Source organism: Rhamphochromis sp. 'chilingali', assembly GCF_963969265.1.
Source record: "Rhamphochromis sp. 'chilingali' genome assembly, chromosome: 15".
Classification (NCBI taxonomy): Eukaryota; Metazoa; Chordata; class Actinopteri; order Cichliformes; family Cichlidae; genus Rhamphochromis; species Rhamphochromis sp. 'chilingali'.
This window is the reverse complement of record NC_137942.1, coordinates 26057898-26085179: the sequence shown is the minus strand read 5'-3', so window position 1 is coordinate 26085179 and position 27282 is coordinate 26057898. Positions and strand designations below refer to the sequence as shown.

Here is a 27282-nt window from a genome sequence, read left to right as displayed (position 1 = left end):
AATAATTACCTTGCAATGAAGCTGGAGGTGGAATGCATGTGAAACAGGTTCAAAATGTGGCAGAGGTTTTTCTGTCAATAGGCCAGACTTAGATGGACATGTCAAGATCAGATCTGTGATGACCATTTACAGAGTTTCAGGTATCTGTGGAAATACAATAAAACACAGTGAACTCTATGTTTTCACTATATACAACAGAGCAATAGCCCTAACCAATGCAGATACCTGACCTGGTCTCTTTTTTTATCTGTGCATATGCTGTATATCTCATTTCTGTTATTTATTATGATTAATGCTTGCTTTTTCTTTAAGCACCGATGTGGGACAATTTCGTTATACTATTGTACACAGTGTGACAATAAAGAGCTAAAGTTGTGTTTATCCTCCAAGGTTCATAAAGAAAACACCGAGCAGTGCCGGACATAAGCTCGTCTCTCCATACCTACATATGTATTTTCTCATAGCAAGGCGACATTACCAACGTGCGTGTTTTAAATTCAGTCCAAGTTACCTTAAGCTGTTGCAGGGTAACAACCAGTGGCAAGGAGGAAACGACCACGCAGTCAACTTAGGAGGACTTAGGTGTAACTATATCGCCGCCTTGTGGTCGATATGTAACAGATCGACTGTGCGGTGTGTGATTTAGCATGCCTGGCTCCACTCCGCTACAATCACAACACAGGTCAAAGATGGCAGCGCTGTCATCGCCCCTGCGAGTGTGTCGTGGAATCCTGAAAGAATTGCGTGCAATTCAGGGACCGAGTTACAAAAAGTCACTAGCTTACAACTATGTTATGGACCAGTTTCGCAAGAATAAGGTAAGCATACCAGTAAATGCGCAAAGCCTGATGTTAGCTCAGTTGCTAACTACTGCTGCACTGGGCTCGCATGGCAGTCGTTGGCTAGCCTGATAACTATTGAATGAAAACGTTCCGTTTCGTTTTATTGGCGTTAAGAGGACATATTTAAGCAGTTTACAGCAGTGCTAACAGACCTGTTGCCTAACATGATGCTGAAAAGTGGTTGTTGTCTACTTGACACGTGCTTAAAAGCTGTAAGCAAGGTGACTGAAGCAGAAGGGCACGCAAACGTTAGCTAGCAGCTAATTAGCCTAAGGTGTCGCGTTTAAAATCATCAAAATCGTCGTTGATTCAAATTGTTAGTGTTTTTCACTCCATGGAAAACTCCAAGTTAAATATATTTGTGGGGATTTTTTTTAAACCAAATGTATATCTACTGATATTCATATACTTTTGCATTTAAGTTAATTGGAACCAAAGCTGCTGAAACTACTCGCTTCATTAAAGCAGTCAGTCCAGACGACGTTATCTCCATCTAAGCGATTCTCTATCTATATTTAGCCGTACAGACATACACTGTGTATTATTAATGGTTGGGAGAGTGTGGCTTAACATGGGGCTTGAATCTGCAGTCACTGAAGCAAAACAGCTGGGAGGAACGCTTGTATGTCGTTTCGCATTTATCGTCCTTTAAAGGCATCCCAAGGCTTTATAATGTATAGCTGCTGGTCTGTGGGGACTAAACTAAACGCATATTGTCCATGCAGCTGTTAGAAATCCTGAAAGGGGGTGGGACACACACACAGACTGATGAAAGCATACCTGTTTATCATAAAGCGGCAATTTTCTATGCTGATTCCAGGGTACCTTCTACTTTATTCATCTGTATTTTCTTTATGGTAACTTTTTTTTTGTAAACAACACTAGACGAACAGTTTCTCTTATTATGTTATTGTTTATCATCCATTTGTTTCTTTTATATTCAACCTTTCACAGGTGACTGGAGAAAGGTACTGCCGTGCCAAGCAGGAAGCGCACCATGCCTCACACACATACCTGTGTTTACTAGCTTCCACTAGAAACCACCTGGTCCTGCACAATCTTTACCATGGCAAGGGAGAGCGCAGCCCAGAAGAGGTGGCTGGTCTCGTGGGGCTCAGGTTGCCCACCCAGCCAGGAGGCAAAGGCTGGGAGAAGTGAGGACACTGGACAAACAGTCTTTAAAATCTTAAGAGTCGTGTGTGTTTGACTCATCTGGACAGTCGAGCTCATGTAAATCAAACTCTTTGACAGGTTGGGAGTTATGTTATGTTATGTGAGCTTTCTGAGAGATTATTTTACCTGTGTTCAAAAGGTAGAAAAAAATCAGTGTACTGTGAAAATGTAAGCTGCGGTTAAAATCTGATTTAATATATCGCCCCCACTACTAATCCACAGCTCTGTGTGTGTTTAAATGCAATGATTAAAAATAAATGTAAGTACATTTTTATTTTTGAGTTATTTCTATTAAAACAGGAATCATTTTGACACTTTTTCTGGAAGGATGTTTATACAATATAAATACATCATCAAACACGTTGTGTTATTTAAACTGTTAATTAAATAAGTCCTTTATTTTGATTTCATGTACTTAAGGAGCCGGTAAATACACTTCATCAGAATCTGATCAGCTAGGATATTTAGCACACAATGTAAAATATGGCACGCTGATGAAGCTTACAGTGGACAGACTTTGCTAAGACTTATTTTACTCACTGTGTGTTATTTTACAAGTAACATAAATGTGTAGTTTTTTTAGTTTTAATCTGAGTGCATATTGTGTACTTTTTTTTTAAACCAGTAACTAACCTCCCCCCTCTTTTTGAAACAATGGCTCAGCCTTATGTGGTTTCGAGGTATGCAGTGAATCCTGAATGTTGCAGATTTAAAAAAAAATCTTTAAGAGACTCAAAACTCCTAATCACTGCCTTATAGCCAATGAAAGTGCCCCTATAACACTTTTCCTTATTTTTTCTCATATGGGCACTAATGGACACTTCATTAGGTACACTTGTTGAACTGGATGTTAATGCAAATATCTAATCAGGCTGTCACATGGCAGCATATCAGTGCATGTAGGCATGGTGAAGATGGCTGAGCCCTCATTTCAATAAAAGGTGGTGGGAGTGCATGCAACAGTGCAAAAGTCTTTAGTCACCCTTTATTTTTCTAGGGAAATGGGAGTAGTAATTTATTGAAGCAAGTGCAAACACATAGAAATACAGTATATACAACAGAAATATCTTGTATGACCTTTATTCTTCAAGACAGCATGAACACTCTTGCAGTTTTCTTGTCATTTTTTAAGTAGTTCTCAGAAATAGTTCTCCAGGCTTACTGAATGACAAAGCTGACTTATGCCAAATTACGCAAAAACTAAACTGAAATTTGGCCCTGCAAGGTACTCGATGTTCAAATATTAAAGTCAGTAATATCTATGAGCCAAATGTTTTTTACTGAGGGCATTGACCGAGGCCTAGTATAAGATAATGATATGAACTGTGCATCATACTAAGCTACTGTTTGGAGTCCCAGAATAAAAACGTGGAGCTGAAAATAAGCAGGTTGACCTTCAAGTTAAATTAGGAGCTCTTTGAAACTGTCAGCAAGAGAATAATGAGTTAAATAGGCCTACACAAGACATCCCATGGACTCTCCCATTAATTTAGGTCCACAAGCCGGGCGACATCGGATCTTTGCCCCTCTGTCAACAGTTCCCTCATACAGTACATCGTTTTTCTGGCTAGTTTTATCCATTCCACTTTTTCATAAATCCTATCCTTCCTGTTTCCCTTACTCTGCAGTCGTGACTAACATTGCCTCCAGTCTGAATTTAAATAGACAAACCCTAAAGCAAAGCTCAAACTCACAGTTGACACACGGAGTAAGACGTGCACTCGTGTGCTGCCCCGAACTAACCCACGCGCACAGCCCAGCAATCAAGGTCCAATGCGTACTGACAAACCAAAGGCTTGTGTCAAAAAATTATACTGCACAGAAAGCCCCCCACAGTTTCAGGCTTCCTGGAACAGACAGAATGAGGGAGACCCTGGCACTGCAGGTCATTCTGCTTTTCCGTGGTGAGAGTTTGAGGAGATGGCGTTAATAATAATGCAGCATCTCACGGTTATGCAATTAAATGCATAATTGTATGTATGCGGGGGCAACCTGGTAGTTCGTGGAGTAATAAGTGGTAGAAAATTGGTGACATGTTGATAAATTGATTCTCCAATTAAATTAAGTTAACGATGGTAAATGAAAACTGGCGGTGATACAAGTGAGCGTCAAGCTTGTACGAGGAAAACCTGTGTGAGAGAGAGAGAAGAGGGCGGGGACAGTCAACTACTCAGAGCGGAGGATGATTTTTTTTTTTTTTTAATCATTCCTTGGTTTGGAAAAGGAGGAAGCATCTCCAACTTCTGCCTCCGAAAAAAGAAAGAAAGAGTCATTTGTGAGTCTGTGCTCGCTGGAGCGTAGTGCGCGCTCTTCGCTGGAGGAGAGGAGCATCTGGATATTGCTGTGAGTTACCTCTTGCAGTTCAAGATTTTTCCAGGAGTTGGGGGACGACATTTAAAAAAAAACTGCCATACTAGAGAGCAAGCTGTTTGCAACAAACAGAAAGGCGAGAGGGAGGAGAAACAGAACTAAAGGAGCGGAGAGAGGAGAGGTGACTTGGCCGAAGCGACATGTTTGGCATGTTTAAGAATTCACTCTTCGGAAACACCGAGGAGACGGAATATAAGCTGCTCAGCAGCGAGACGAAGGTAAGCAGCGTGTGTGCTCAGACAAAGCTTTCTCGTTCTCACATGCTTTGCTCCTGCGATTTCCTTCTTCTGAGTCTTTATCCTTGGCTTTACGCGCGTGTACAGTTACGATTACGCACAGCGATTCTGTCAGATTATAAATGTGCGAGTTTCCCTCCTCTGGTTCCATGAATATTTCACCTTTTACTTAATTCTGTGCAGGTCGTGTTATTAGACTTTCGTTTAAAATTAACACGGTGATTAGCCTGCTGCTGCAGGCCAAACAGCCTGACAGTGACCTATGAGGATGCATGCTGATCCACACCGTGGGGGGTAAAGTGTAAACCAGCCCCAGGTTCTCCTCCAACCAACAAGGCAGAAATAATTGAAGATGGTGACGCATAATCTTAAAACAAGAACATTCACAGGGGACTAAAATCGGAAAGACTGAGGGTTCATGTTCGGTGTGGCTCACTGTTTCTTTCCAATATGGCACTGTGTGTGTGTGTGTGTGTGTGTGTGTGTGTGTGTGTGTGTGTGTGTGTGTGTGTGTGTGTGTGTGTGTATAAAGACACAGTAACTGTCGCTGGGGTGGAAGAGGATGCTGATCAGAGCTGTATGAACTCTGATACGGATTGTAGGTTCTCTGATACACCAGCCATCCCTGCTGAGGAGAGTAACAAAGACTCAGCTCCACCATGCATAATGTGTTTGTTTTTATGTTTACTGTAACCACACCGTGGAAAAATAACCGCAAACTCACTGATGTGTTAATAACTAAGGCCTCGCGGCTGTTTCAAGGTTATTCTCTCAGGCTCTGTGTGCCCACCGCTATAAATGTGCATGCAGTCATCTACTATTGGTCTTGACGCGCATGTTTTAAAAGTATCTTTGTGTGTTCATCTCCTAAATAGCAGCTAACTTTTGGGAGAAAGACAAAGGCAGGCGGACAAACAGGATTTCCAGCCCAACTGACCAGACAGGCAGGGAATTAAATGACCCAAACGGACACAAGCAGAGTCAGATCTGTTCTGACAGCATACTTTACATCTGTTGTCAGAATCAGAAACTCAAAAACAGACAGTTGAAGCCAGCAGTATGTGCACACATAACAGTTTGTTTGTTTTTTTAGATTGGAAGCACTTCCACTAACATTTAATCTTGAATTACAACCTTATTTTAATGGAGACCTGTCAGAAATACAGGATTCTTGCTAGTGAGTGATCATTTGTATTAACTGTCCAATGTTCAGTGTATCACTACACTTAGAAAACAATCTGGAGGCTCATTAAATCTCTGTACTTGATTGATGTTTAAAAAGCAGGTGCTGAAATCAGAGCTTGTCACATGATCTGTGGAGCACCTGTGTGACTCTGACACCCAACACGCTTAATTAATTCTGACACAGAATACAGACAAGCGCACACACACACAGCAGAACATAGAGTATTGTTTCAAAATAAGATGAACTGACGGGCACTTTAGCAGTCAGTGCTGATAATAACTTCAGTGTGCTCGGTTCAGGCGCTGAATAATTATCACTGTATAAGCTGGCATCAGACAGCCGGTAAACACACACATGCACACAAAAAGAGATGCATGACAGACAAATTAATTGCACTACTTAACTGAAGTCAGGCTCTGCTTTCTTTGTGTGTCACCCATATGCAACATTAATGGCGGTCCCACTGACAAGCTATACAGGGCAAAAACCCTGTAATTACTATGCAGGAGCCCGGGTACTCGTCACAAGTTAAAGTTTCACAGTAACTCAGCGTTATCTTGCATGTGTAGAGGAATAAATATGGCTATAGGGTCCTCATAAGGCCACTCCAGAGGATTTCAGGTCCTCTGTGGGTTTTAAATAAGATTATGAGGATGAAAAGGTGTTGGTTACAAAGGTAAAGCAAAAGGAAATGTTTTTTAGCATCTGGGGATTTGATAGTAGACAAAGAATCACTAATTCAATTTGAAAGATGAAGATATTTGCATGATATTTTTAGATTTGAATGTCCCTCCAGGGTAGTGAAAACATGCTCAAGAAGCCCACATAGGACTGAGACTGTGCAGTGGAAACTGTGCCCCGAGCCTGTTTCCATTGTTGCTTTTCTTTGTCGCTGTTATCACGTTGAGATAAACACCTTATCTGCAAAATAAACGACATATTTCACAGAGGCCAGCAGGTTGAAGTCACTGCATATTATTCAAAAGAAGTGGATGACAACGATATAATGCAGTTAAATTTCAGTGCACGAACCTAATCTTACAAACGCAGAAGCATGTGCACAGTGTGACCGTGTCAGTGAGTGAAAAGCTGCTTTTGAAACCTGCATCACTCCATCAAAACCCATCCAAATTCCTGCTCCGCAGCATGGCTGAGTGACCGTGCTCCACATTAACCCCACTTAATCATATTTAATGTAAAACTGTTGCATCATATTAACGCTGTGAAAGAGAGCGCGCAGTGTGTGTGTGTTTTCTTTTTGCATGTGCTCTGTTATGTAAGACTGTGTGTCTCTTCCCCATTATTCTATGTAAGCCGACGGAGCCCTGCAGAGCAGAAGAAGAAATTAAATCAAATCAGTATAAATATGTTTCATCTGTATGTGCCCACTTTGGTCTCACACACACAGACACTGAACTCTCTGTGTGTAAATCTCGCTAGTTCAGGGCTTCTGTCCTTAGAAGCAGATTGTCAGCATCAGTGTGTCAGAGGTGAATCATATCTGGGCTTGACCTCTGCTGCTCCCATCCCCAGGATGAGAACAGTGGTGTTTGCGTGTGTGTGTACAGAACAGGAGGTCTGCATTCGTGCAGCAGTGACTGGCCTGCCGATGCCTTAAGACGTCCTCCAATTTCCTTTTTCTTCCCTAGGATGGAGTCAGCTTTGAGGTGCGACGGTATGATGCTGCTAAGTTTGCTGCTGTTTCCTCTGAGGGGCGAACCTTCGACCAAGTAACAGGAGAGCTAATGAGGAAGCTGCTCATGTATATTGGCGGAAGCAATGAACAAGGTAAACCAAGTGGAGAATAAATCCTTCAAGTGGATCATGTGCCACATTCGCCGAGAATACCAAATTAAGTTTGAGCCAAGAAGACCTTCAGATACTTTCTTTCAGCTTTGCTGTCACCTTCCAAAACATATTTAGTGCCAATAAATAACAGCCATGAAGCACAAATTCACTGGACTAATCACTGCTGCCAAGTTGTAGTTTTCATAAGCGACAGACCATGATGATTTTTTGTTGAGTTGGTGGTCAATCCTGGAATTTATGAAAGAATAAAAATATTTTAAAAAGCTGCTTTTTTTTTCAGTTGTCTAAAAATATGATTAATCATACTTTTTTCTGTTTTAAGATCTCCAGAAGCAAGTTTGAGCCAACTAAATTTTATTTATATAGTATAATTCAGCTCCCCTCAATGGGCCTAACATTGCAAGGTAAAACCCTTACAATGTTAACCTCCTAGGACCTGGCGTCCACATATGTGGACATCACTTTTTGGGTTGTCTAGACCAAAATACTAAATTTTGCTCTACGAGAGCCTGATATCCACTTACGAGGGCATCATATTACGGACGTCCTCATATGTGGATCTCATTTTTCTCAGAAACAAAAATCAAGTAAAAAATAAATCAGGTAATTCTTTGTTTTTACATTGATTAGGTCCCAATCAGCCCAAATAGCAAAGAGAAATTAAAAATGCATGCCATGAAAGAGTTGAAAAAGAGTTGAGAAAACAACAGAAATCAGACACAAGCATTTGGCAACAGTGGGAAGGAAAAACCCTGATTTAACAGGAAGAGAACACCAACAGAACCAGAGTGAGGGAAGGGAAGCAGCTGGGGGTGAGAGGAAAGAGCAGAGATCAAAGGAGGGCTTGAAGAGACAAGAAGTTAATGACATGCAGTAGTGGTGGTAAAAGCATTAGAAGTGAAAAGAAGATCTCAGTGCATCATGGGAAGTTCTCCAGCAGCCTTAGCCTATAGTAGAATAACTCATGGTTCAGGACCACCCGATCCACCTCCAACTATAACCTTTATCAAAAAGGCAGTTGTTTTGGCAGTTACTTTCAAACATTATCAACAGTAACTTTAATTTTAATGATCACTGAGATATTTAAAGAAAAATCCATGAATAGAATTACAAGTAAAATCTAAAGTGTGCCAGCTTTGCCTCAAAATATGTTTGTTTTCATTGCTGTTGTTAAATTCTGCAGTTGATTTCAATTCGGGATTCTTTGGATGCATCCAGCAAAAGAAAGTTGGCACTTTGAAGCACCCTAAAGCAATACAAATGAGCATAATGGAATCAACACATGGCTCAAACTTCAGGGCCAAACTTATCTTAAATAAACAGAATATTTTTACATAGAATTTAACTGGGTTGACTTTAGGTGACTCACAGATACAGATGTTCTCTGGTTCCCTGCTGTAGTTAAGGTAAATAGAAGTGCAGTGTGAAATAGGCATTTATTTCACTGTTGGAGGTATGATTTACATGTGCTGCTTTGCAGCGTCTCTGTTATTGCTATCAGTGTTGCATTTGCATAATTTTGTTACATAGTCCACAAAAAAAGTGCACAGTTCCTGCCCTTTAGATTTGGGTAATGCCGCTGCAGGGAGAGAGTTTCTCTGCTGTCTCTTCCATGTTCCTCCTATTTTTGAAATTCCCTTTCCGTCTCACACTTTAAATCATAAGGTGAGGCCATGGGTACAGCAGCTCCCATCATAATGACAGTGTACCCGCGAAACGATGGGGTTTTCTCTCGCCGCTTGGTGGTGGCCATCCGCATTCCCACCAGCTACCAGCAAGAACCCCCGACTCCCACCGACAGTGCCATCAGGATTGAAGAGAGGCCCGGCATGACCGTCTACGCTCTGTATGTGTCATTTAAAGTGGTTCTATTACTATTATTACTATTTGATGTGTATACAGCAAGTGCTTTGAAATCTTTTTCAATTTGCAGGCAGTTTGGAGGCTTCGCAGGGGAGAGCGAGTACAGAGCAGAGGCCCTGCGTTTGACACGTACCCTGGGCGAGACGGCCCCCTTTCAGCGCAAGCAGTACTTCTGCTGTAGCTATGACCCGCTCAGGCCTTACGGACGCAGAAATGAGGTTTGGTTCTTACAGGAGGAGCCATAGACGGTCAGATCTCGTGCTAAATTCTTTATTCATTTTCCTCACTTACAGTCATGTAACCCTAAAACTGAGTTTGGGTGTTTACAAAAAGGGACAACTTGGGATTCAGTGGAGTAGTAATTTTTTCTCATTTCATGACATTTTCTCTAATTTAAAGTCATGAAACTGGCCTAAAGTGACCGAACGCTTCAGAACAACTATTTGGAGTTCTGCAAAGTATGTTCAGCAATTTAATATAAAATAAATTCCATGAGTTCAAACAGCATCCACACTGCTGCTCAGATGTTTGGGGTTGATTTGGATTCATCTAAGGCGCCATGCAAGCAAACAAAAATGTCCTATATGACAATTAATGATTAATGAAATCGTGCATTATTTATGACTTTCAGTGGAACATCTATCTAGACCTATGGTGGTCAGTGTTCTGCAACCATCCATTAGCACATTTTGTTCTTTAAGTGATAATCAGGAAAAACTCGTTTTGTTTCACAGTTCAATTGCAAGTGCTGATTCAAGAATCAACAGCATTTGAGTGCTCGTTTCTTTTAAAAAAAAGGTTCTTCAAGCAGGAAACCAACAAAACCAAAGATTGCATAAAAAGGTGTGTGCTACTTCCTTAACAGAACAGAGCAATGTGGTTTTAACTGGAGCAGTAAGAGAAGTGGAAGGCTCTGGTAAACAGCTGAGAAAGAGGCCCGCGGTGCCTGCAGTCTGACAAACAGATGCCTCCAAAGTCCTCAGCTGGACAGTTTCATTAAGTGATTTTTTTTTTTTTTTTTTTTTTTTTAAACAGATGAATCCAAAACAACTTTATTGATCTTCATCGATTCTCTAATCAAAGAGGAGTTCTGATGATGATGATGGCTGCTGAAAATGGGCCTCTGTGTCTCTACACAGATATTGCATTAAAAATCATTAAGCACATTGAAAATAGACAGAAAACATAAAACCGAAGTGTTTTTCTTTACAAAAATTTCCTAATGATCACCAAACATTTTCTCCAAGATGGGGAGGGTACACTCACTGTCCACTTTATCAGATCTGTTCAACAGATTGCTGGTGCGAATATCTAATCAGCCAATCACATGGGAGCAACCTTAGTAGAATTGTGCATCCCCATTGGCGTCCACCATCATCAGATGTCAATCCAACAGTCTTTGGGATGAGGTAGAACAAAAGATTCACATCATGGATGTCAGGCCAGCAAATCTGCAGCAGCTGTGTGATGCTGTCGTGTCATTATGGACCAAAATCTCAGAGGAACGTTTCCAGCGCCTCGTTTAATCAATTGAGTGCAAAAGGAAATCTAAGCTGGTAGTCGGGCGTAGCAGTGAGTGTAGATCTAAAAGAAATTACTGTTAAATAAATTGGAAAGTTACTGGGATTTTTTTTTTTTATAGGCATAAGACTGGATGATCAAATCTAAATCCAAACAAATCAGTCTCGTCGTTTCCTTTTGGATTTCTGTGTTTGTCCTTGAAGGTATATAAAGTCTCAGTAGCGCTCCCGTCTCCATGAGTACACATGCTCCACACGTTCATGCTAGTTTACAACTTAGCGATGACTACAAAGAAATGTATAGCATTATTTAACGTACATGGTAGTAAAAACCACACATCCTTTTCCTGAGTAAGGAACTGGAAAAAACAGGAGTTGAGCCATAAAGTAGAATTAATGTTCAGTCTCTGTGAGTGAAACCTAGATACATAGCCACTGGTGTCGATCTAAACTCTGTGATTATGCATTGGTCCTGAAAGCATTTGTGTGTAGTAAATATGTTGTTTTATTGCAGTGCATGATAATGCAATCATTACTTATTAAGATATTTAAACTGTGTTATGTGTACAGTGTGATTCTGTGATAAAACTGACCATATTGTTCAGATTTGACAGTGTTTAATAATCTAATAAATATATTATTTAATTAGAGTGTGGATTATTCTTATTGTCCATCATTCCATCATTTGTAAGAGTCAAAGGGTATGTGAACAACTTCCTAAGAAGACCAGCAACGCTGTGTGACTTCATCAGTCTCACATCACTATGTTGCTTGGTGGGCATTTCTTTATGCACAACTGAGGTCCCAACACAGCTTTTCAATAAAGGCTCGCCTTGACTTGGCCACTGCTTTTCTTTTTCAGCCTTTCTGTTGTAGATTTGCTGATGTGCTTGGGATCATCACTCTGTTGAATGACCTGGTTTGGGCCAAGCTTTAGCTGTCGGACAGACGGAGTCACAATTGACTTTAGGATACTTTACAGAGTTGGTGTGTCTGTGAAGGTTCTCAGTCATCCAGGTCATCGTAGTCTAAGGAGCTTGGAAAGCAAAGCGTGTGGACTTCTTTGAGTTGCTTGAAGACGTTTCACCTCTCATCCGAGAAGCTTCTTCAGTTCTAAGGGTCAATGGTGGAGAGTCCCAGATTTAAACCCAGTGGGAGTTTCCCCCCCAAAGAGGGACAAAGGACCTGAAGAAGCTTCTCGGATGAGAGGTGAAACGTCTTCAAGCAACTCAAAGAAGTCCACACGCTTTGCTTTCCAAGCTCCTTAGACTAGAGTTGGTGGTCGACTCAGTGACTGTAAGGTGCCCAGGTCGGTGGCCGTAAAACAAGCCCAAACCATGGCACCTCCACCACCACGTTTGACGGTTGGTATGAAGTGTTTTTGCTAATATGCTGCGTTTGGTTTTTTATCAAACACAAACTTGCTGATTATAAGTTAATCAAATCCAGTTGATTAGCGGCACTATAACTATTAAATGGAAGCAGTAAGGTGTGTTCACACGCAGGTTTTTACATACTGCTTCTGCATTCTGGCTTAACTGTATGTTAAATACAGGGAGTGCAGAATTATTAGGCAAGTTGTATTTTTGAGGAATAATTTTATTATTGAACAACAACCATGTTCTCAATGAACCCAAAAAACTCATTAATATCAAAGCTGAATGTTTTTGGAAGTAGTTTCTAGTTTGTTTTAGTTTTAGCTATTTTAGGGGGATATCTGTGTGTGCAGGTGACTATTACTGTGCATAATTATTAGGCAACTTAACAAAAAACAAATATATACCCATTTCAATTATTTATTTTTACCAGTGAAACCAATATAACATCTCCACATTCACAAATATGCATTTCTGCCATACAAAAACAAATCGGCGACCAATATAGCCACCTTTCTTTGCAAGGACACTCAAAAGCCTGCCATCCATGGATTCTGTCAGTGTTTTGATCTGTTCACCATCAACATTGCGTGCAGCAGCAACCACAGCCTCCCAGACACTGTTCAGAGAGGTGTACTGTTTTCCCTCCTTGTAAATCTCACATTTGATGATGGACCACAGGTTCCCAATGGGGTTCAGATCAGGTGAACAAGGAGGCCATGTCATTAGTTTTTCTTCTTTTATGCCCTTTCTTGCCAGCCACGCTGTGGAGTACTTGGATGCGTGTGATGGAGCATTGTCCTGCATGAAAATCATGTTTTTCTTGAAGGATGCAGACTTCTTCCTGTACCACTGCTTGAAGAAGGTGTCTTCCAGAAACTGGCAGTAGGACTGGGAGTTGAGCTTGACTCCATCCTCAACCCGAAAAGGCCCCACAAGCTCATCTTTGATGATACCAGCCCAAACCAGTACTCCACCTCCACCTTGCTGGCGTCTGAGTCAGACTGGAGCTCTCTGCCCTTTACCAATCCAGCCACGGGCCCATCCATCTGACCCATCAAGACTCACTCTCATTTCATCAGTCCATAAAACCTTAGAAAAACCAGTCTTGAGATATTTCTTGGCCCAGTCTTGACGTTTCAGCTTGTGTGTCTTGTTCAGTGGTGGTCGTCTTTCAGCCTTTCTTACCTTGGCCATGTCTCTGAGTATTGCACACCTTGTGCTTTTGGGCACTCCAGTGATGTTGCAGCTCTGAAATATGGCCAAACTGGTGGCAAGTGGCATCTTGGCAGCTGCACGCTTGACTTTTCTCAGTTCATGGGCAGTTATTTTGCGCCTTGGTTTTTCCACACGCTTCTTGCGACCCTGTTGACTATTTTGAATGAAACGCTTGATTGTTCGATGATCACGCTTCAGAAGCTTTGCAATTTTGAGACTGCTGCATCCCTCTGCAAGATATCTCACTATTTTTGACTTTTCTGAGCCTGTCAAGTCCTTCTTTTGACCCATTTTGCCAAAGGAAAGGACGTTGCCTAATAATTATGCACACCTGATATAGGGTGTTGATGTCATTAGACCACACCCCTTCTCATTACAGAGGTGCACATCACCTAATATGCTTAATTGGTAGTAGGCTTTCGAGCCTATACAGCTTGGAGTAAGACAACATGCATGAAGAGGATGATGTGGACAAAATACTCATTTGCCTAATAATTCTGCACTCCCTGTAAAAAATGATACTCTGTAAAATTTATTTTTGTTTGTCTGAGGCTCTATTTGATTTAAGATCTATGACATAAATAACTGACAGTTTATAAATGACTGAAGACAAAAATGGGGGAAATTTAATAATTGACATTTATTAGATTTTTGACAAATTCAGCAAAAAGAATAAGAAAAGAGATGTTAATATACAGGCATTTGATTAAATCTACCTAAAAAAAACAAAAACCTCTAACCACCACAACTATGCGCAAAAAGACCTTCAAACGGGTGCTAAATGATGCACACTGAGCAGAATCAGGGATAACAGTCTGCACTCAGAAGCTTCACCTGCAGGCAAAATACTGGTGAGCCTTAATAAATCAGTGTAACCTGTAACCTCACACTAGGTTAATTACTGAAGGAGAAGAGCTCTGGTTTCAGCTTGGCTCTGCATACAGCAACACAACAGAAGCTCAGAGTACAGCACAAGGTCATTCAGATAACCCCGCAGGTGACCTGTAACGCCGTTATGCAAGGCTGAAATATTGCACATACACAGACTCGTTTCATAAGAAATCTTTCTGAACATTACGCAACTCTTTTTGATAACCACCCTGTAAAGATACTCAATTAGAACTGGGAGTTTAAGGTCATACCATGAATGAAGTTACTTAGATTGAGTACAGGATCATACTGGTCACCAGTCTGCGTGTCTGTGCGAGCCATAGTATGAGAATCAGTCAGTTATTGTGTCGCTGAACATAAATGAACACAGTTCTGGTTTTTTTATGTGGAAAATGACTACAAAGCTATAATGGGGAAACACAATGCACTTGCAATCATACATAACTGTTCTTAGTAGAAGCTGATATTATTAATAATTACATGAACTGCAATCAATAAACGGCTACAAAATGTTTTGGTAACAAATCTGTCTTTAAAAATACATTCTCCAAATCCTCCCCCCCCCCTTTCCAGCTGGGACACTGCACGAGTCCCTGCGTAGGTGCTGAAGAATCAGACAGAAAAAAATGAATCCCAACTGTTGCTTTACAAGTTGTCCACCATTTAAATGACTTGATGTAATATGGAAAACACTAAAACGTCATTAGCTGTTCCATTTATAGTCCTTCCCAAAAAAATTTAAAAAAACAATCTCTCATTGGGAAATTTTAATTGACATCTTTTTAACCGCTATATTAATTGCATTACCTTATTGCAGTCTACAAAAAGAAAAAAGAAAAACCTCACTTTAGAATTTATTTAGGATACAGAGGATGCGAGAGAGGAGTGTCTTGGAAGTGACGTTGTCCACGTTTCAGTTGTTTTTCTTTTCAGGGAAGTTTGAAGAAGGTGCGTATGGTGGAGGTCGCTCCTGCACGCAAACCCAGAAGATGGTTTAATATGATTAAAATGCCATTAAAGAAGAGGTCACATGTTGCTGAGGTAAAGACATCCAAAGCAGCTTACCATGGGCATGTAGACATTGTGTGGATTGCTGGGATTGTAATATGCGCTGCCTGCTGCTTCAGCCGCCTTGGCGTTACCTGTGCATAAAATGGCAAAAAACAGGGAGATGAAGACTGAGTAATGACCGCAGAACATACTCTAGAACAGTTCCTAACACTGTAATGAGAAAAGATGCACAGAAGAATGCTTTAGTAGTCACATGAAGCGCAACTGAAAACTTCTAAGATCCTCAAACTTAGAAAAATCTATTGGCACAAGGTGATGAAGCACAGACTGATGCACAGAAGGTGACGCTGTTTTTAACCGAAAATCCCCAAAGTTGCTAGAAAAACAACAACATGAGGGCGAGAAGACTGTTTTATTCCTTGACATTTTTATCTGTAGAGAAGGAGACATCAGCACCCCCCTTTTTTCTTTTTTAATGGCATGCTTTGAAGTGATTCATGTTGAGGCAGACAGATCCGATCTGACAAGTGCAGTGGCACAGAGGAAGAAAAAAAAAAAAAAAAAAATAGGGAGTGAGTGAAAAAAGGAGAGTGAGAGAAACAGACCTGGAGGTGGTTGTGGTGGTGGTGCTGTCCAGTTCTGAGAGGGTGCAGCCCAGTTTTGTGGTGGCCCAGGGTACGGGGGAGGAGGGGCCATGTAGTCAAAACCAGATGGGTACATTCCTGGAACACAGATGGCCAACAGAATTTTTATTATTTTTTTAAAGATGCAGTTTGAAGGTCACAGGGGGTTGCAGCCTGTTTGTACAATTATTTACACAATAAAAAAGATAAAGAAAAAAAACAGGACACTGACAGAGAGAGAGGGACAGCATGATTTGCGCCTCGAGGGTGCACATTTTTAACTTATGTGCAAAGAGACAAAAAAAAAAGTGCGCTTACATACAAATGCAAGAAAACAAGGCTACAAACTATAAGCACTTTTATTGATTATGAGGAAGAAAGGAAAAAAGTGAAAGAAATCTACAAAATAAAATGCAGAACCTGGAGTTACAACTGCGCTGACTATAAGCTAGATTTTAAAAATCACTACTTATGTTGCCGCCGGTCTTCAGTTGAATCAGACGTTTAAAAATAGACCTACAGACAGCGAGACTGTGTACCTGCAGCAGCAGGTGGTGGATAAGAGTAGGGCATGTTCCCAGCAGCAGGGGGAGGCCCCTGGTAGAAGCCATTCTGCTGGGGAGGTGGTGGGTAGGGATAGCCCTGAGGAGCAGGTGGAGGTTGGCCATAGCCATTCATCATACCAGGTGAAGGGTAACCGTAGGCAGCAGCTCCATTCTGCACCGGAGCGCCACGAGAAGCTGGAGCACAGAAAGAATAAAAGTGACTTTCCAAAGACTCCAGAAGACACAGAGTTATCTGTGTCGTAATGTCCTTTATTTCTATAAAGCGTTTAATCTTTAAAGTTTTTGTTTTTTTACTGCAACTGTACCATGTTTTTAATATAGTAGGACTGCTACTTTGGTAAAGGGTTTAGCTACCTTAACACGTGTTTCCTGGTTATAAAGAAAAGGTACTGAATTAAAATGGCATACGAACCATTTGTGGCCAGTTTGAAGAGGTGCTGTCCCAACTCTATGGCTCCTCCACTGGGGAATGACATCTTGAAATGTGCCTGACCCTCCCAGCCACCTGATTAAAAAGTCAATTCCCTTTAGAGTAAATACAGAAAGCTGCCTTTTTTAAGCAAAGTAAAGTTCTGAAACTAATACACCACAGTTTTCACTAATATGGGTTCATATGAGATTGTTTTAGAGACAGACAATCAAATGATAGTGACTAAGTGTAAAAGCAAAAGGCTTCCTACCACCGGGCTCAGCAGACACTGTCCCTTTAATGTAGTTGGCTGCAAAGACTGGCTGCTCAATGCTGCAGCCCTTCATCAGGTAATAGGGGAACATGGCTGAACCCAGGCAGTCCTTGGTGTTACTGGATACAAACACCAACTGAGCCGGTGAACAAGAGATGAGGCAAAAAGATGAGTTACATAAGGATACATGAGCACATGAAAAGCAGCCGTAAACATCACAGGAATCTTTTGTTTATTGATAATTTGGGTAGTACCCTGTATGGTGTGAGGTACACCGTGCCCTTCTTGGTCCCCTTCAGCAGATCTGTCTTGCAGGTGACATCACTGAATGACAGCTCCACATTCTTGCACTCCCTTAAAACACTGGATAAAGATGAGGCAAATGAAAATTAGGTCACTGCTTACAGTAACTATAAAGGAGCTAAAAAGTACGCTAACATGTAGAAATTGTATTTCGCAGCAGCTAGAAAAAAAATTGCTTTACGAAACATGCAATGGGAAGACATTTGTGTTTTACAAGATTTCAACATCCTGACAAAAAATGCTGCCAAAACTTCCTGTTTGGATAGTCCGCTAACGCATCTTGCTTAAACCACATTATGCAACGATTTTAAAGTAAGGCCATTAAATGTCTCGCCGTTAAAAGAGCACACAAAATACACAACGCCCTGAAATATACAGTAAACAATAAAACAGCTAATGCTAACATTACCTAGGCCAGCTAGCTGGAGGCTAGCAGTTGGATAGCATTGAGTTGACTACGCATTGGAAAGTAAAAGGTAAACAAGCCGAAAACAGAGGCGACAGTTGGCTAGTTAATACAATTAAACACCCTGACACTAGGTAATACCCTCACCTCTCTCCGTTGTTTATCAACACGTTGCCGTTATGCGTATGATTTCGATTCAAAGCCATGTTTACGAGCCGTCCTACGCTCTCCTGTTGCCTATGCTTAATGCTAAAGCCAGTCTATCAGCCTGACGGGAATCACCCAGAAACGTCACGAGCCTTACGTCACCACGCCGTCTGACAACTCGTGACCTGCCGTGGGACTGTAAACAATATCCACACGATCAAACAGAAGAAGTGTCTCACACGATCCCAGTAAAAGTTAGAAATATTCAGAATGGTTTCTGAATAAAAGTGTGTTTACGCTGGATTGTTATTCCCAACGTATTTTCCCCGCCACCCATCCGTTTTGGATAGGTGTAACATTTTTTTTCTAATAATGTAAATTATAAATAATCAAATAAATTTGACGATGAAATGAATAATTTGATTCCAAGTTATCACAGTCTTTTTCCGTCAAGTTTTAATATATTTTATCTTATTTTATTTATTAATTCCTTTACTAAGAAATTCCTTTATTTATTTATTTAATTATTTATTTTCTTACTTAGTTTCAGTTAATTTTCAGACTGGATTTGTTCGTATTCATTTAGTTTTATCTCTGAAAATCCACTGGGTTTTTTGTTTGTTTGTTTTTTTATTTGTCTTGTTTTGTTTTGTTGGTTTGGTTTTTGTTGTTGTTCCTATCCGTTATCATTTACTAATTCTTTGCTAGCTCATCGGGGAGGGGGGGTGCTTTGGTTGTTATTTTTTTGCTAACGTGTAGTTTTTAATTCACCTATTTTTCCACTCCTTTTACTTTTTAGTGTAATTTAATGTAGGAATTCTGTAGATAAAATAGAATAATATTACAGAGTTAATAATTAGCTATTGTTTGAATGTTACATATACAAACAAGTGAATCAAGCCAACTGTTCATCATTTTATTGATAATTTGAAATAATATAGTTACATATTATGATGGGTGTTTCCGGGATATTATACAAGGTAAAGCACAGATGGAGAAACTCGTGAGCTGCCCTGCTCCCTCATATAGATGTATTACAACATGAAGTACTGCCGCTATTTAAGGCATAATCCTCTGTATTAATACGCAGTTTAACATCAAAATGTGCGTAAGTAATTCAAGCTTTTATGTTCTGTTATATTTCCATCCAAAATACAATGAAGTAGACGTGCAATGCAATCAGAAGTACTGTTTTTTTAACCAGGTATTTTACATTTTTACTTTAATATAGTAAATGTTACAGTTACAACATTTATCCTGCAAATTATTAAAAAATAATTTACAAAAATTAGGTTATTTATACAAAACTATGCATAGAGTGTAACCGATTATTTCCCAGTTTCTCTTTTGCTGTTGTTCTATTTGCCCCCTTTTGTATTGGCTATATATCTGTTTCTCCCGGTGTATATAAACTTGTTGACAATAAGGGAAATAGAAAAAACGACAACCATATCCACGCAGGCAACATCATTATAGCAACTGCCGAGATCTCTCCCTGATTCTATGTACTACACTTTCTATACTGTAGCCTTTGAATGGGATAATTAAGGTTTAGCTAAATTAAAATTAGCTTGAAAGCTGCACTGTGCTGGAGTCCAGCTAGGTCTGGATTAAGATAACTAACTTCATTTAAGCCTGCACAGAAAATCAGGTCATTTATTGCAAAGCAAAATGTTTTCAAAGCAAACACAGCTGGAATAGAGCAACAAAATGGGCATTTCCTTGCAATTCTGACAGGATGAGTGGGTGTTCTGATGGCAGTGAGTAAAGGTTTAAGACTGCTTATATAATAACTGGGGTGGGTACAAGCTTTGCCATGGGGAGAGCGAGAGGGGGGTGAGGCCAGCGAGTTATGCAATGCTTTCATTTAATGGCCCCCTTAGGATAGAGTTGGCCGTGCATGCGCTCAGTGTGATATTTAATATTTAAACGTTGACCTTTTTTATTAATTACCGGCTTTATTCTGTGGCCGCGTGCACGTCAGCTTCTGTAGCTCTCGGTGCGCGCAGGCGGGTGACGCTGAGCAGGTCTGCGACACCCTTTAACTCTCTGCACTGCACTGGTCCCCGAGCCCGAGGAACGCCATAGCTTTAAATTAATTAACACTAATTAACAGCTGTCACGTGAACGTCTCCAGCGCCTTAGATAGGGCTGGATGTTTCTGCTGTTAAGTTTGCAAAATATAGCGAGATGAATTATCGTTTTATAAAGATTTGCGCGACTCTTTTACTTTTCACCGTCATGGCTCGGCGCTGCGTCTGCCTTTCCCCCGATCACAGGAAGAAAACACTCGAGCAGAGGAAACAGCTCGCCATGCCGCGAGTCACCTGCTCTCTCCGAGGCATCAGAGCTGTGTTTGGTCCAATGGTGAAAAACAATGTGTACGCCAGAGGTGAGGTATAGGGCAGCGGGATGTGAGGAAGATGCTTGGTTCATTTAGTTCACCCTCATCTTTTGCATTGATCTCAGACCATGTGTGTGTGTGCTTTGTTTCCTTAGACGTGACAGGGGCCACAGTCCCAGTGCCTCAGTATGAGAAGACCTGTGGAGTGCAAGTGGCTAGAGTGAAGAACCAGAGCCTCTCGTTTTTCAGCAGATATGACAGCTGCTTTGTCCGTGTTGAGGTGTGAATCCTGCTGCAGAGTTTACATGAAGGAAATGTATGGGATTGCCAAGTAGGGCCAAAAATAATGCAACTATAGTATATTTACTATTAAGTTTTAATGATTGAAACCAATGGAGGTAAAAATGAGTTTACAATCTGCATGTATGTCACTTCTTGACAGCCATGCTGCAATAACCTTTCATCCTCAGGGCAGCAAAGTCGTCATCCCGCTGCAGGTCCAGCTGGCAGGAGAGGATCGATGGATCAGGGTCAACATCAGCTGTCCCCTGATAAAGGCAAGAAGTGAGAGGACCCAGCTTCGCCCAACACGTGAGTGGAGACAGCTGATTGAGCTTGACAAACTCACTGACCCAGTTGTGTCCTGTATACCTAAAATCCGCTCTCCCTTTTCATCAGTCAAAAGTCACCCTGGCACAATTTCCCTATGGAGCCAAGTTTAGAGTGTTGTCTTGTTGTTCTTGTAATTACCAATACTGGGTAGGAGTCTGCACAGTTCAGAGTGACGATCTAAGACATTTAAAAACAGAACTCTTCTCCAGCATTCCCTGGAAACTGTAACATTGAAAGAGCTCTTCGAGTGGACTGTGGCCACCAAAGGGTTTCCAGTGATGTCTGCTACAAACTGGGCTGCTGCTATGATGCTCGTGATTCAGCCTGCTACTACACACTCAATGGTAAGATCTGTATTTTCCCCTCCAACCTTTCGTCTAAACAAGCAGGGCTGCTTCTAGGACTCTTAACCCCTTAATAACCAGTCGTGTGGGGGGCTTAAGGGAAATCAGAAATATCAGAAATGGATACCTAATCAGAGGTTTATGTATTTTGACTGTGGACAGACCTCCTGCCAGTATATGCGTGGCCTTCATTACAAAATGCAGTCTTGTTACCACTGTAAATATGTTTGGTACTACAGAGTACCAGGTACCAAGCAGTACCAATAATGTTTGGCACTGATGAGCAGTAAAATGTCATCTATAGTTGGCAGCAGAGCTTTCAATACATGCTAATGCAGTATTCAACATTATGTAGTTATAAAGACAATTATGCAGAGATGAGGACAAAACAGGGTTTTGTTTTTGGGTTTTTTAATTTGTGTTTTACTCAAAAAACAACTATGCAACATTATCCTGTTTGACTCCATCCAGCCTGCTCTCTGGACGGACACTTTGTGTTCTCAGTAAACGCTGCAGATGCACACACGCCCATTGATCCCAGCAGCCTCATTGTAAAGGATCAGCCGCACTGTCACCCTGTTGTCACAACCCCAGATACTGCTGTCTTCAAGATAGGAGTCTCAGACTGCGGTGCAAAGAGGAAGGTAAATATTATATCTAATATTTAGATTGGGGTATCATCCTAATATTTTTGCACAGTTACACAAAGCCAGTCACAGCATTGAGCACAAGCTTTCATTTAGATGTGTCTGTGGTCCACCATGAATTTTCACATCATCTTCTTTTCTTAAACCTTTTTTTTTAATTTTTTTTAAATCTCTCCGGCTTTTAGGCAAATGGAGATGTGGTGATCTACGAGGTGGAAGTGGTGGAGCTACATACAGGAAATGATGGGAAAAATTCTCAATTTAGGTATGGAGATGGATACATCTTCTTCTAGAAGACAGTACTGGTGGTGATGAATGTTTTGGGGTTTTTAGTCTTCAGGTCCAGTGTGAATACGACTCCTCTGATCTGAAGCGTGCAGCAGAACTGCGGTCTTTGTATGTGGTGACTAATCCACCACCTGTCATTGCACTGGGGTCCATCGGAGTGCAAATGAGAATAGCCACAGGTACTAAAATGGAATGAAAAGGCACTTTGTATGCAAATGACAGCTGGTGATGTGTATATGTTTGTTGCTGCAGATGCATCCTTTACATCCTTTATTCCCGAGGAACAGCTTCCACTGACTTTGCCCCTTCGTGAAGCTGTGAATGTGGAGATTTCCATCGTGCAGCCATCTCCAGATCCCACACTTTCCCTGCGAGTGCGAGACTGCTTTGCTTATCCTGGGTCAAGACACTCTGTGTGGACACTTCTCTATGATGGGTACGTTATTAACCCCCACCCCTCAATAAAAAAACAAAAATTAAAAATATAACAGCACAGTTTTGTCCCTTTTGTACAGATGTCCAAATCCTCAGGATAATATGAGAAGCTCTGTCCCTGTGGACAAACAGGGGAAGACCACATCTCACTCACAAATCAGGAGGTTTGATGTCAAGACCTTTGCCTTCTTGGACCCCAGCACAGGCCATCCAAGTCCAGAGGAAGTATGTTTCATCAGATTATAATATTTCAGCAACGCAGCGTTTTGTTTTTTTCCCCCACAGACCTGGCTATGTGTTTTCTCTCACTCAGATGTACTTCTATTGTTGGGTGGAAATCTGCACGAATGACGTTGACTGTGCGCAGCGTTGTACCTTCATTTGTGAGTATACCACAGTACACTTAATGTGCTGTTTATTTTTGGAATTTTTTAAAAATCTGTCCTGTGTCCTCCCACAAGCATCTGAGGGGGAGAGGCCGAGAAGAGAGGCCGCATCTCAACCCCACCAGCTTCAACTGGTCTCTTTGGGGCCAATGCAGCTGGTCCAGAATAACACTGAAGCCGAGAAAGACCCCTGCATGAAACGGGAAAAAAGTAAATCCAGCAATACACCAAACTAGAATCATTACATGAAAGAGTATGAATGACACTCTTTAAATAGAATCTCGCACCCTCTCTTCCTTAGTGTTTCAGGTGATCGTATACATCCTGTCTGGTGTTGGTGCTGGCCTTCTTGTGGTCCTGCTGTTCATTGTGTGTTCAAGCATCAGGAGAATGCAACGAGCACGTGACGAACAAGATGCATCTCAATAAATGTCAATTTGTCCATATGTGCATTTGTTTTGGTTTTTTGAGCTTAAGGCTGAGAGCCAAATGGCAGGAAAAACTGGACTGGAAATCAGTAACAGCAGATCTGATGGGATGCAAGTGTCTATAGCAATCTGTAAAACACAGAGCAGGCTTTGTCATGGTGTGAGGCCATCACATTTTGATCCACAATGCAATTCCATGTGAAACCAACTAATTATTAACAGCATGACAATGAGCCCGAACACACTGCCAATGCCGTAAAAGTGTAGCTGGATAGAAAAACACACAGTGAAACCACCAGCCATGGATTGGCCTCCCCAGAGCCTGGGCCTCAACATTATTAAAGCAGTGTAGGATCCTCCTGATAGAGAACAGAAATAAAGGCAGCAAACTTCCAACGAAGAGCTTTGAATGTCTTTCAAGAAGTCTGGAGAACTATTTCTGAAGTCTACTTAAAAAATGAACAAGAAAGCTGCCCGAGAGAGTTCTGAGTGTGTTGGAGAATAAAGGTAGTCGCACCAAATACTGATTTAAGCTTGTTAGAAGTGAACAAACTCTGTTATTGCCTCATGTACTGTATGTGTTTGCACTTCGATAAATTACTGAACCCATTTTTCTTGAAAAATATCAAGAAATAAGGCATGACATGACTGTGCTTCAGACATTTTGATCTATACTGACATGTTCGACCACAATGCAGATCTGTTTCATGCACAACTCAAAGGTGCTCTATAGGATTGAGATGTTGAGATGAGCTCTGACATTTGGCTGAAGATGGGTACACTGTACACACGCAGAAATACACCAAGATCAACCTATGATGTCATCACAGAAAGTTGCTGGCGCCTGCTCTGATAATTTGATGAAGTCATAAAATTGTCTACTTGTGCTTCACAATAAAAATAGTTGAACAAAAATCATAAAATTGTGATCTTAAAATTCAGGCGAAAGAGATTAGTCTTAAACTGCTGTTTTATAAAATTTCCGTACTTCATGTTGTAGCTTTACTGTGCTTCACTAGATTTACTATCATTAATGTGAGGAGCGAGAAATTTAATCATCGTAAAATAAAGTCAGAATACCAGTTTATTAACATAAAACCTTTATAATGCAACTGAAATACACAAAAGCAGTGAAATGAGAAGAAAAAACGGGCAGCTGACTCAGTAAGGTCTGAACTTCCTCTGTGCCCTCAGCAGAGCTATTCTCTGTTTATCCTCCTCAAACTTTTTCCTTAGTTCAGCGATATCTGGAAAAGAAAGAAAGAAAAGGAAACTTATTTAAATAAAATGCTTTCACAACCTCAAATGTAAACAATGTCATTAACATATCAGAGACTTACGTTCTTTCTGCGTGTTTCTGTGCTGCCAGGTGTAGAAGTTCAAGAGCTCCTTCCTCTTCTTCTTCGTTATCTCCCTCTGTAGAGTCCTCTGATTGGCTGCTTCGCTGTGAGGACGCGCCTTGGCACCCTTGTGCCCTCTCGTGACTTTCACCCAGCCCTCTTCATCTTCTTGCTCCTCCTCGGCCTCCTTCTTCTGCCGCTCCGCTTCCTGTGGACAAAACATCAAACCCACGTTGAAGCTACGCGGAGCGGACGTGTCAGCGGTGCTGAAGGAACAGCGACAGAGTTCTCACCTCTTCTTTATGCTTATCGTAGTCTTCCATAAAAGAATCGACTTTTTGTTGCAGCTGCTCCGGTTGGATAAAGGAGTCTGTGTACTGCTGGATCCACTCTGCCATAAAGAAAATACAACACACGTGTCATACACCTCATTTGTTACAGATGATTCCAGATGTTCTGCATCATTTCTTCTCATTCTTAGGTCACTTTATGTCCCATTTGGCATCGATTTGTAGCCACTGTATTTACGTTAAGCTTGACTTTTGGCATCTTTATAACAGATTTTTCACTCATAAGCTTATTCACACTTATTTTTGGTCATTTGTGTCACATTTTATTATTAGTGACTCTCTGTAGCTAAATCTCTGAGTATTTTATGACACTTTTGAACACATCTTTTGCAGATACTTTTGCTTCTTTGGTTATATTTCGCATTTTTTGTAGCCATCCACTGTGTTTGGGGCGGTTTTATGTCTCGTTTGGTTTTATTTAAGCCTCATACATTAAACTGTGTCACTTTAGCAACAGCCTACTTACTCTGCAGTCCTGTTTTGACTGGGCGCTGCTCTGTGCAGACCACCAAAGGCACATCATGTGGGTGTGATTTAACTGCTGGTAAACTGGAGGCGTTTTGAAATACAACATAGCCAACTTTGAAGCCCTGAAACAGACAGAGACACATAACGTGAAACTGAAATCTACAAAACATACATAAACAAACGAGCAACTGCGCAGGAACACAGGTCAACCTGTTTTTCAGCTGGTTTGAAGAACTTGGACAGTTTGGGTCCAGCCTCCTGGGAGGACCCCGGGTGGTCTTTCAGCTCAACTGACTGAATGCTGCCAAACTGCGAGAATAAATCTTTGACAACATCCTGTAACACACACATACACAAACAGTGAGAGGAAAGGCAGTGTGCAGTAGTTACTGTTTATATGAAGGACAAACAAACCACACAGAGCAGCCAGGCAGGCGCGCTACCTCTGAGCAGTATGGAGGGATGTTTAGCACGAATAAAGTCCGGTCCAGCGGTCTGTGGGAACTCTTCTCGGCTCGCACCCGGTGCTCCTTCACGTACAGCGAGTGCCTGGCGGCGCTATCGGAGCTGAACTGTAAGGACAACACTGCGAGGAGAGACGGGAAAAAACAACACATCAGCGTCTGCTATCACCCTGTCGACATGGCAGACTACAGATCAGCACAAACTCATACACACACCAGCCGGGTTACGTAACACAAACATTTATCTACGAGGACAAAGCGGTACAGAAAAAACGGCGTAATAATTAGAAATACCCGTAAATCCTCCAGGAAAAACAGAAGCCTGATTCTTGGCGTGTTTCTTCTTGGACGGCGCCATTTTGGTGTGACCTTTCACGCCGGAAGTACAACTGAATTCCCGTTTGGTACCGTTCCCCTCCCCAGATTTTCTGCTAAGCAGGTTCTGTGTTTGCTTTAAACCCACACATTTAGTTTTTAGTTTGTATTACAGCCTACCTTAAAAAATGAATTCAATGGTCAAATTTAGCCTCGACCTTGAGGCTAAATGCTCTGAGGATCATTTATCGTTTATGTTGTCATATAACTTTTTTCACCAGCCTGTTCCAGGGTTTTAAATTTAGATGTTTTTTAAATGGAAGATGAATTTTTATATCAAAATTTCAAAATAACTAATTACTTAAGTTATTTTCTCAGAAGTTTGAGTTGGTATGTTGAAAATTTGAGCTTGATTTAATGATTAAAGAAACAAGCCTCCATGGTTTTGCTTCCCTCAAACCAATTTCAACAACTGGAGTGAATCTCTCCTTTTTAATAGTTTGGTTGTTGGTTTTACTTGTAGGTGTGTATTTATGAAGTAAAACTGAAACAAAGACGGCTAAAGGTTCAGCACCAGACTTGTAAATCATTCACAAGTCCAGAACTGTTTTTAGAAAGCCTAACAGCACAGATACATA

The 27282-nt window shown here is 41.1% G+C and overlaps 6 protein-coding genes across 7 annotated transcripts in view; 3 read left to right on the top strand and 3 right to left on the bottom strand.

Moving 5' to 3' along the window:
• The window catches only part of grin2ba (glutamate receptor, ionotropic, N-methyl D-aspartate 2B-a), a 139514-nt gene extending 138979 nt beyond the window's left edge, over window positions 1–535 (bottom strand). The window contains exons 1-2 of the mRNA XM_080906272.1: window positions 512–535; window positions 10–144 (exon numbers count right to left, since the gene is read on the bottom strand). The gene's annotated coding sequence lies outside the window, so the exon portion shown is untranslated. The remainder of the gene's footprint in view (window positions 1–9; window positions 145–511) is intronic.
• Window positions 536–658: 123 nt separating this feature from the next.
• On the top strand, window positions 659–2329 carry fmc1 (formation of mitochondrial complex V assembly factor 1 homolog). The gene is made up of 2 exons (XM_080906070.1): window positions 659–818; window positions 1797–2329. The coding sequence occupies exons 1-2, from the start codon at window positions 690–692 to the stop codon at window positions 1998–2000; spliced, it is 333 nt and encodes a 110-aa protein (XP_080762196.1). The 5' UTR covers window positions 659–689; the 3' UTR covers window positions 2001–2329.
• A 1908-nt stretch (window positions 2330–4237) lies between these two features.
• Window positions 4238–11644, top strand: LOC308411982 (heme-binding protein 1-like). The gene is made up of 4 exons (XM_080906058.1): window positions 4238–4603; window positions 7457–7595; window positions 9282–9462; window positions 9550–11644. Exons 1-4 carry the CDS (start codon window positions 4526–4528, stop codon window positions 9722–9724), a joined length of 573 nt encoding a protein of 190 aa, XP_080762184.1. The 5' UTR covers window positions 4238–4525; the 3' UTR covers window positions 9725–11644.
• Window positions 11645–14214: 2570 nt separating this feature from the next.
• wbp2nl (WBP2 N-terminal like) lies at window positions 14215–18379 on the bottom strand. Its single transcript, XM_080904532.1, has 8 exons — window positions 18224–18379; window positions 17622–17730; window positions 17365–17503; window positions 17097–17189; window positions 16658–16858; window positions 16101–16217; window positions 15550–15626; window positions 14215–15454 (listed from the first exon to the last, which is right to left on the bottom strand). Exons 1-8 carry the CDS (start codon window positions 18280–18282, stop codon window positions 15398–15400), a joined length of 852 nt encoding a protein of 283 aa, XP_080760658.1. The 5' UTR covers window positions 18283–18379; the 3' UTR covers window positions 14215–15397.
• Window positions 18380–20184: 1805 nt separating this feature from the next.
• On the top strand, window positions 20185–24645 carry LOC308410711 (zona pellucida sperm-binding protein 4-like). Of its 2 annotated transcripts, XM_080904271.1 has the most exons (12): window positions 20187–20615; window positions 20723–20847; window positions 21038–21158; window positions 21389–21523; window positions 21995–22167; window positions 22356–22435; window positions 22504–22637; window positions 22711–22894; window positions 22974–23118; window positions 23207–23276; window positions 23355–23489; window positions 23581–24645. In XM_080904271.1, exons 1-12 carry the CDS (start codon window positions 20414–20416, stop codon window positions 23706–23708), a joined length of 1632 nt encoding a protein of 543 aa, XP_080760397.1. In that variant the 5' UTR covers window positions 20187–20413; the 3' UTR covers window positions 23709–24645. The 2 variants fall into 2 exon arrangements, with proteins under 2 accessions (XP_080760398.1, XP_080760397.1); XM_080904272.1 differs by having other exon boundaries at window positions 20185–20615; window positions 23207–23489.
• A 128-nt stretch (window positions 24646–24773) lies between these two features.
• On the bottom strand, window positions 24774–26734 carry rrp7a (ribosomal RNA processing 7 homolog A). Its single transcript, XM_080904273.1, has 7 exons — window positions 26624–26734; window positions 26309–26451; window positions 26076–26201; window positions 25864–25987; window positions 25341–25438; window positions 25048–25255; window positions 24774–24954 (listed from the first exon to the last, which is right to left on the bottom strand). Exons 1-7 carry the CDS (start codon window positions 26685–26687, stop codon window positions 24869–24871), a joined length of 849 nt encoding a protein of 282 aa, XP_080760399.1. The 5' UTR covers window positions 26688–26734; the 3' UTR covers window positions 24774–24868.
• Between the last annotated feature and the right edge of the window lie 548 nt (window positions 26735–27282).

Coding starts and splice junctions, on each gene's coding strand:
- fmc1 (XM_080906070.1), top strand. CDS start 690: ATGGCAGCGCTGTCATCGCCCCTGCGAGTGTGTCGTGGAATCCTGAAA. Junction 819..1,796: donor ACCAGTTTCGCAAGAATAAG/GTAAGCATACCA, acceptor AACCTTTCACAG/GTGACTGGAGAAAGGTACTG.
- LOC308411982 (XM_080906058.1), top strand. CDS start 4,526: ATGTTTGGCATGTTTAAGAATTCACTCTTCGGAAACACCGAGGAGACG. Junction 7,596..9,281: donor TGGCGGAAGCAATGAACAAG/GTAAACCAAGTG, acceptor TTAAATCATAAG/GTGAGGCCATGGGTACAGCA. Junction 9,463..9,549: donor GGCATGACCGTCTACGCTCT/GTATGTGTCATT, acceptor TTCAATTTGCAG/GCAGTTTGGAGGCTTCGCAG.
- wbp2nl (XM_080904532.1), bottom strand. CDS start 18,282: ATGGCTTTGAATCGAAATCATACGCATAACGGCAACGTGTTGATAAAC. Junction 15,627..16,100: donor ACCACCACAACCACCTCCAG/GTCTGTTTCTCT, acceptor TTTTATGCACAG/GTAACGCCAAGGCGGCTGAA. Junction 15,455..15,549: donor ACAATGTCTACATGCCCATG/GTAAGCTGCTTT, acceptor GTTTGCGTGCAG/GAGCGACCTCCACCATACGC.
- LOC308410711 (XM_080904272.1), top strand. CDS start 20,414: ATGAATTATCGTTTTATAAAGATTTGCGCGACTCTTTTACTTTTCACC. Junction 20,616..20,722: donor AAACAATGTGTACGCCAGAG/GTGAGGTATAGG, acceptor TTGTTTCCTTAG/ACGTGACAGGGGCCACAGTC. Junction 23,490..23,580: donor CTGCATGAAACGGGAAAAAA/GTAAATCCAGCA, acceptor TCTCTTCCTTAG/TGTTTCAGGTGATCGTATAC.
- rrp7a (XM_080904273.1), bottom strand. CDS start 26,687: ATGGCGCCGTCCAAGAAGAAACACGCCAAGAATCAGGCTTCTGTTTTT. Junction 26,202..26,308: donor TCCCTCCATACTGCTCAGAG/GTAGCGCGCCTG, acceptor TGTGTGTTACAG/GATGTTGTCAAAGATTTATT. Junction 25,439..25,863: donor AGTCAAAACAGGACTGCAGA/GTAAGTAGGCTG, acceptor TCTTTATGGCAG/AGTGGATCCAGCAGTACACA.